This window comes from Perognathus longimembris, chromosome 27, assembly GCF_023159225.1.
Source record: "Perognathus longimembris pacificus isolate PPM17 chromosome 27, ASM2315922v1, whole genome shotgun sequence".
In the NCBI taxonomy this organism is placed as follows: domain Eukaryota; kingdom Metazoa; phylum Chordata; class Mammalia; order Rodentia; family Heteromyidae; genus Perognathus; species Perognathus longimembris.
Genome location: NC_063187.1, coordinates 7,236,023 through 7,244,071, shown reverse-complemented (window position 1 = coordinate 7,244,071; position 8,049 = coordinate 7,236,023). Strand labels below are relative to the sequence as shown.

At 51.8% G+C, this 8,049-nt stretch overlaps 1 protein-coding gene across 1 annotated transcript; it reads left to right on the top strand.

The window, feature by feature from the left end:
- Nucleotides 1-466: 466 nt before the first annotated feature.
- On the top strand, nucleotides 467-3,952 carry LOC125342881 (protein mago nashi homolog 2). The gene is made up of 5 exons (XM_048335205.1): nucleotides 467-590; nucleotides 1,526-1,584; nucleotides 2,256-2,366; nucleotides 2,783-2,865; nucleotides 3,612-3,952. Exons 1-5 carry the CDS (start codon nucleotides 497-499, stop codon nucleotides 3,709-3,711), a joined length of 447 nt encoding a protein of 148 aa, XP_048191162.1. The 5' UTR covers nucleotides 467-496; the 3' UTR covers nucleotides 3,712-3,952.
- Nucleotides 3,953-8,049: the final 4,097 nt, after the last annotated feature.

The window sequence follows — 8,049 nt, the reverse complement described above, 5'->3', positions numbered from 1 at the left end:
GGAAAGCCACGCCCACAGCGCCGGTTGCCACGACAACCGGGACAGGGAGGGCGGGGAAGAGAAACCGCCGGCCAATCCCGAAGCCACGGGAGCCACGCCCCCTCCAACGCCTGTTGCCATGGCAACCTGGGCGGGACTAAAAAAACCAACCCCACCAATCTTACTGCATCTGGTTCCGAAGCCACGCCCCGCTCGTCTCTCCTCCCTTCCCCCCCGCTACCATGGCGACCTTCCGCCACCGGAAGTGCTGCTTCCCGTGGTCGACGCTCGCCTTCTCTGCTCAAGTCAATATCACCTTCCGAAGCCCGGGAAAGCGAGGGGTGTGGGGGGTGGGGGGGCGCCGCGCGCGGCGAACCCCACTTCCGGCCCCGCCGAGCGCCCGCCGGGGGGGGCGGGGCTTTTCCACGCTTAGCGCACGTAGGGGGGGGCGGGCGCGCGCTCGTGACGTCACTCCCCGGCGCCGCCCGCGCTTCCGGCGCGTCTCGCCGGGCCCAACATGGCGCTGGCCAGTGACTTCTACCTGCGCTACTACGTGGGCCACAAAGGCAAGTTCGGACACGAGTTTCTGGAGTTCGAGTTCCGGCCGGACGGTGAGCGGCGGAGGGGTCGGGCGGGCCCGACCCTCGGGCGCGGGGCCGGTGCCGGGGCGGCGGGCGAGGCGGGCGAGGCCGCGGGGCGCGGGGGCCCCCAGCCCGGCCCCCGGAGCGCCTCCCGGGGGGAAGCGGGGCGCCCAGAGATCGCCCCGCCACGTGTGCAGCGCGCGCTCCAGCCTGGGGCGGGGTGGGGGGAGCCTGCTCGCCCCTTCACCCATTCATTCGTTCATCCGCTCCCAAAGCCACAGGACTGAGCCCATGCATTCGTTCATCCGCTCCCACAGCCACGGACTGAGCCCATTCATTCGTTCATTCACTCGTAAAGCCACGGACTGAGCCCATTCATTCGTTCATCCGCTCCCAAAGCCACAGACTGAGCCCATTCATCTCGTTCATTCACTCCCACAGCCACGGACTGAGCCCATTCATTCGTTAATCCGCTCCCACAGCCACGGACTGAGCCCATTCATTCGTTCATCCGCTCCCAAAGCCACGGACTAAGCCCATTCATTCGTTCCTGCAACCTTCGTATGCAGGTGGCTCAGTAACTGTTCATTCATTCATTCATTCATTCATTCATAGAATCTGTGGGACGATCTTTTCGCTCATACCTTCTTAAAATCATGAAGTGAGGTGGCCTAGCGGCAGCGCGCCCGCCTGGCACGCACGACGCCCTGGGTTCGATTCCTCAGCACCACAGACACGGAAAAAGCCGGAGGTGGTGCTGTGGGCTCAAAGTGGTAGAGCTCCAGCCTTGAGCGAAAAGAAACTCGGGGACAGCGCCCTGAGTTCAAGACCCAGGACTAGCCAAAAATAAGATAAAATTATATTTTAAAAAGATCTTTACGTTAATGTCACCTGTAATGGTAAATTATTGGATAACGGTTTTTAATTGCTAAGGTTGAACTGTTTTTCTATCCCCCCCCCCCCAGGAAAGCTTAGATATGCCAACAACAGCAATTACAAAAATGACGTCATGATCAGAAAGGAGGTAAGTGGTTCTCAGATGTCAGGATTTTTACATTTCAAGCCGGGCACCATGGCTCACGCCTGTCATCCCAGCTGCTCAGGAGGCTGAGCTCTGAGGATGAGGATTCCAAGCCTGCCCAGACCGAAAAAGCCCGGGAGACTCTTACCTCCTGTTAACCAGCAAAAAGCTAGAAGTGGAGGTACGGTTCAAGTGGTAGAGCACCAGCCCTTCAGAAAAATAGTTCAGAGTCTCACAGACTTTCCTGCCCAGGCTGGCTTCAAACCTTGATCTTCAGGGCTGGGAACATGGCCTAGTGGCAAGAGCGCTTGCCTTGTATACATGAAGCCCTGGGTTCGATTCCTCATCACCACATATACAGAAAACGGCCAGAAGTGGCGCTGTGGCTCAGGTGGCAGAGTGCTAGCCTTGAGCAAAAAGAAGCCAGGGACAGTGCTCAGGCCCCTGAGTCCAAGGCCCAGGACTGGCAAAATAAATAAATAAAGCCTTGATCTTCAGATCTCAGCCTCCTGAGTAGCTGGGATCACAAGGTGTGAGCTGCCTGCACCCAGCTCAGTTGCTGCTTTTTTTAATGATATATTGAATTGTATTGATTGAATCATTGGGGTGTGTATGTTTTTCTCTCACTTCCTATGGAGGTGTGGGGAAGACACTTTATTGCACTTCATTTTCAGGCGTACGTCCACAAGAGTGTGATGGAGGAACTGAAGAGAATCATCGACGACAGCGAGATCACAAAGGAAGACGATGCTCTGTGGCCACCGCCCGACAGGGTCGGTCGGCAGGTGGGTGTTCAGCGGTGCCGCGCATGCGTGGTCAAAACCCAGCCCCCAGGTACCCGTGGCTCCGCCGGCCCCTGTCACCCCAGCGACTCAGGAGGCTGAGACCCGAGGATCACAGTTCAAAGCCAGCCGGCCGGGGAAGGAAAAGTCTGTGGAACTCTGATCTCCAATGAACCTCAAAAAGCCAGAAGTGGAGCTGTGGCTCGAGTGGTAGAGCCCCAGCCTCGAGCAGGAAGCGCTTAGGGACAACACCCAGGCCCCGAGTTCAAACCCCAGTACCAGCTGAAAACACCAGCACATAAATAAATAAAGCACCTTACTTTCATGGCCCCCCTGTGCGGACCTGGGCATAGAGCTCTCTGAGGGAGATCGTGGGGAAGCCTTTTCCCAAGGGTTTCTTTGTGTTCTTTTTCTTTTAGGAGCTTGAAATCGTCATTGGAGACGAGCACATTTCTTTCACCACATCCAAAATCGGTTCTCTTATTGACGTAAATCAGTCCAAGTGAGTACATGAGGGCACTTGGGCTAAATTGGCCTCGTGGATTAGGGTTGGGTTGGAACTGTGGTCAGGGCTGGGAATGGGGCTTACGGGAGAGCGCTCGCCTAGCACGCAGGAAGCCCTGGGTTCGATTCCTCAGCACCACAGACACAGAAAAAGCCGGAAGTGGCGCCGAGGCTCAAGTAATAGAGCTGGAGCTGAAGAGCTCAGGGACAGCCCCCAAGGCCCAGAGTTCAAGCCCCACGACCGACTCCCCACCCCCCAAGAAATTCTCAAATATTAGGAAGCTTTCCTGTATATGAAGCCACTCACTGAATCCATGCAAAATTAGCAAGAATCCAGATAGCCGACAGGTATAATAAGCAGGAGTGACACTTTCCAGTACTGTGGGAAAGGTCATAGCTGAAAGGCACATGAAATTATTTTTGCTGGGTGGGAGGGAGTGTGGGTATCAAACATTGGTTGTGTGAGGTTGGCAGTAGCGTTACAGAATTATCAGGGTTGCTGTTTTTTTCTTGCATAACTAGAACTGTCCCTAAGGACCTAAACACATTAAGTGAGTGAGGATGAATCCTGAAGAAGAGACTTAGGAAAGACAGATATTGGAGCCACGCACGCGATTCAGTTCCAATGGCATTAAGGATTCTGTCCATTGTTACAGATTTCTTTCATTTTTTTTGTTTTGCTTTCGCCATTCATAAATCAGGTGTCATTCGGAACGACAGTTAACTGCGCTTTCTCTGTTCCAGAGACCCGGAAGGCCTTCGAGTATTTTACTACCTGGTGCAGGACTTGAAATGCTTGGTGTTCAGCCTCATCGGATTACACTTCAAGATCAAGCCCATTTAGGCGGCGCGCTTTTGAAGATGTTTGTATATTTAACCGGGGGTGGTTGAGGGAGGGCATGTTTTTAATTCGGGGATTTTTTTCTTTTTTTTATTATTAACGTGGAACAAACACTATTCTTTTGTACGTGAACAGAAAATGTGAAAATTTTCTTACTTGGGTCGCAGTGGGTTAGCCCCCTCCCCCCCTCCACCCATATTAAATTCTGTAAATAAAGATTACCTCGGGGTGAGACTTGGCTCTAATAAAACATCAAATCCTGAGGTGTGTGTGTGTGCGCGCGCACGCATTGTGCTTGCACGCACGCGTGCTGAGGCCATCCCTAACTAAAAGATGACAAGAAAACGTGGCTGTCTCTGCAGTTAGAAGTATACCGCCGCTTTTCCATCTACGAGAGGGCAGCTGTGGTCACGCACACCTGGCATCCCAGCTACTCCGGAGCTCGACATCTGAGCATCCCAGTTCAAAGCCAGCCCGGGCAAGGAAGTACGGGAGACTCTTAGCTCCAGTAAACAACTCCGGAAAGGCAGGAGTGGCGCCGTGGCTCAAGTGGTAGAGCACCAGCCATGAGTACCAAGAGACTCGGGGACGGCACCCAAGCCCCCGAGTTCAAGTCTCAGGACCAACCAAAAAGAAAAGGAAAAATCATTCCCAGGTACTTGTCTGGGTGTGTTGAAGCGGTAGAAGGAGGCCAGGGCAGAAGGCGTGGAATACCACCCAAAGGAGCCAGTTTGGGTGTTTCTACTAAAAGGAGCGGATGTTTGGTGGCTCCATTGTTACTAAGAACGATCAGATTTGATTGTTGGACACTGATCTTGAAGGTTTCGTTGTGAGGCAGGAGCTGCCTTCATTCATTCATCCATCCACATCGGCACCCACCCACCCATCCACTTACCCACCCATCCACTCACTGATAGCTCTGTCCATCCACCCACCCATCCATTCATCCATCTCTGCCACTTCCTGCTTTCCAGTGACGTGCATTTCTCTGTACGTTGGGAGATACTCCACACACAATCCATATCCCTGAGAATTTAGCAAGCTGATTTTAATCTGAAAAACAAAAAATGAGGAGAAGAGGCATAACTCTAGAATTTCCAGGACGATGTCTGCCGGGCAGAGGAGATGCAGGAGGCGTTAGAGAGGAAGGAGTAACGTCACCCCGAAATCTCCGCTGAGCAAAGGCTTCATGTATAGAAAAAAAATAAATTACAACCTCACATGTTAAATAGTGAAAAAAAACTACACAACTCGGCGTTAAAAGGACTGGTCAGATAAAAGGCGCTCCTTTCGCCTAATTTGTGGCACAGGTGTTCATAATTATTAATTGTGTTAATAACTAGACAAGCAGATGATTGAGAACTTGCTCGTTATTGAAGGGCATTTCATACTTGACCCTTGGATATAATGTTATCAGTATTAGTATTAAGAATTATGAGGGGGGGGGCTGGGGATATAGCCTAGTGGCAAGAGTGCCTGCCTTGGATACACGAGGCCCCTAGGTTCGATTCCCCAGCACCACATATACAGAAAACGGCCAGAAGCGGCGCTGTGGCTCAAGTGGCAGAGTGCTAGCCTTGAGCGGGAAGAAGCCAGGGACATGCTCAGGCCCTGAGTTCAAGACCCAGGTCTGACAAAAAGACAAAAAGAATTATGAGGTAATGATTGATTATAATTAATGTGACCCTTGGCTCTCGTCTATAACTATTGAGATGAGGAATTGTAAGATAATTATTCGTTGTAAGTAATAACATCGACGCTATTGATCACGGTTGACAAATATGAAAAAATGAAATGTTGATACGGTTGGTTTATGAATGCGGTCAGTTATTACTAATTGATCATTTCTTGAAGCTTGGCGCCACGTGTTCACAATCTGCGTGTGTGTGCGTGTGTGTGTAAGAACTGCAGCGAGGCTGGAGGGAGAGAGGGGAAGGGGAGGAGAGGACTAGAACGGCCATTGAAGAGTCCCCTAACCACCGTTAGATAGTTGTACAATTTATCAAAGGGGGGATCATTCTAAGGAGGGGTCTTAGTAGTCCTACGCTGGTTTCCAGATGGTAACTCTGGTTTGGGGGGGGCGGGAGGGCCCCCAGGAATTGGGGCTGACTGGAAGAGTGAGACGGACTCTATCAACTGACAACACCTGAGATCACCTATAGCCCTGCCCCGAGCGTGTAGTTCCGCAGCGTGACCACCAGATGGCAGCAACGCACCAGCCAAAGCCTCAACCCAGTGTTGGGGGGGGCCAGGAACCCCCTGGAGAGGGGGTGGGTGCTAATCTTGCAAGACGCACCGTCCTCATGGTGCATGGGTGGAATCAGACCCCCTGGGTGCAACCACTTAAATAGGAACTATCAATCAAGTTCTGCTGCTCATAAAAAAAAAAATTGAGACTCTTTGTCACCTATTATTGAGAATATTCATGGATGATCAACATGGCGTTGCAAAATAGATACAAGTGGGGGTACCCGGCGGCTCCCGCCTGTCTGCCCAGCTACTCAGGAGGCTGAGATCTGAGGATCACGGTTCAAAGCCAGGCCGGGCAGGAAAGTCCATTAAGACTCTGATCTCCAGTGAACCAGCAAAAGAAAAAAGCCCAAAAGGAGCTGTGGCTCAAGTGGTAGGAGCCCTAGCCTTGACTGAGAAGCCCAGGGACAGCCCCCAGGCTCTTGAGTTCAAACCCAGGGACTGGCGCGCACACACACACACACACACACACACACACACACACCACCTGGTAAGCACTCTTCTTCTTTGCCAGTACTGGGACTTGAACTCAGAGCCTGGGCCAGGCTCCGGACACTGTGAGAGAAAGAACACAAGGGGAATCTTGACCCTGGAGGCCCAAGTGAATAGAAACCAAGGCTTCAAGTGTGCCTTTTCAACCAGTATTGTTTTTTATTATATATATATATTTATTTATATATTTATATAACATCATACGTATTTACATAAGTAAAATCCACGTGCACCTAAGTTTACCTACGTATAGGTCATATACCACATGAAACCCACACGTGCAACTGTTCCAATGTGCATCGGTAATAACTTACCTCTGCCTACATTTGCATATGCTAATGCCACATCCGTATCGATTTGCATATGCAAATTACAGCCTTTATACGTTTACCTGTGTGTGTGTTGTGGCCGCTCTATAAATGAAGCCTTTGCTTTGTTGGGGGTGAGAGGCAGTGTTTGTGGGAGTCACCCTGCCTCTCCCCACGGAGACTTGTTCTCTGGGCTGGGCCCTGGTGGGGTGTGTACGGTGTGAACTCCGGGCTGACGTTTGGTGTGTGCAAAAATGGACGACACGGGACCAGAAAACAATGCACACACCAAACGGCAAGCACCCGGTAGGGGACACGGTGTGTGTGTGTGGTGTGTGTGTGTGTGTGTACGTGCTGGGGCTTGAAACTCATGGCTTAGGTGCTGTCTCTAAGCTGAAGTGCTCAAAGCTGGCGCTCTACCACCTGAGCCACGGCTCCACTTCTAGCTTCTTGCTGGCTCCGTGGATGTTGAAGAGTCCCATGAACTTTTCTGCCCGGGCCGGCCTCGAACTTGAATTCTCTATCTTAGCCTTCTGAGGTTCTGGGGTTTTCTTTTTAATTTTGATCATTTCAATTCTTGGTTCATCTCTGCTCTCTTGGCATCATTGATCTGCTGTGAAATCACACAGTTTATTCTACCACACACGGGATACGACGCTGGGAATGCTATACAACGAGGCGTCTAGATCGACTTCCACTTCGCCAGGAAAGCTACAGGAGGAGACCGAGCTGCTGGACAGTACCAGCTACTCAGGAGGCCGAGATCTGAGGATCACGGTTTCAAAGCCAGCCCTGGGCAGATAACTTGGGAGACTCCCAATGCCTGACTGGTCAGCAAAAAGCTAGAAGCAGAGGTGCGGCTCAAAGCGGGGGGGGGGGGTGGCCTTGAATGAAAAGATCCAAGCAAGAGTTCACCACCACCCCTCAATCCCGGGCCCACACTGACAGGGAATTTCCACTTGTGTGCACACGTAGATTTGGGCTGCACCGGAGCAAACACAGAGACTGTGGGGATTTATATCCACAGAATTTGTAGTGCAAGGGGCTGGGGATATGGCCTAGTGGCGAGACAGCTCGCCTCGTATCCATGAGGCCCTGGGTTCGATTCCCCAGCACCACATATATAGAAAATGGCCAGAAGTGGCGCTGTGGCTCAAGTGGCAGAGTGCTAGCCTTGAGCAGAAAGAAGCCAGGGGACAGTGCTCAGGCCCTGAGTTCAAGGCCCCAGGACTGGCCAAAAAGAAAAAGAAGAATTTGTAGTGCAATATCCTGCTTGATTTACTTGTTCATG

Excerpts from the sequence above, each read along its gene's own strand:
- LOC125342881 (XM_048335205.1), top strand. The coding sequence starts at position 497 with ATGGCGCTGGCCAGTGACTTCTACCTGCGCTACTACGTGGGCCACAAA. Across the intron at positions 591-1,525 it reads GTTCGAGTTCCGGCCGGACG|GAAAGCTTAGATATGCCAAC; the intron begins GTGAGCGGCGGA and ends CCCCCCCCCCAG. Across the intron at positions 2,367-2,782 it reads CCGACAGGGTCGGTCGGCAG|GAGCTTGAAATCGTCATTGG; the intron begins GTGGGTGTTCAG and ends TTTTTCTTTTAG.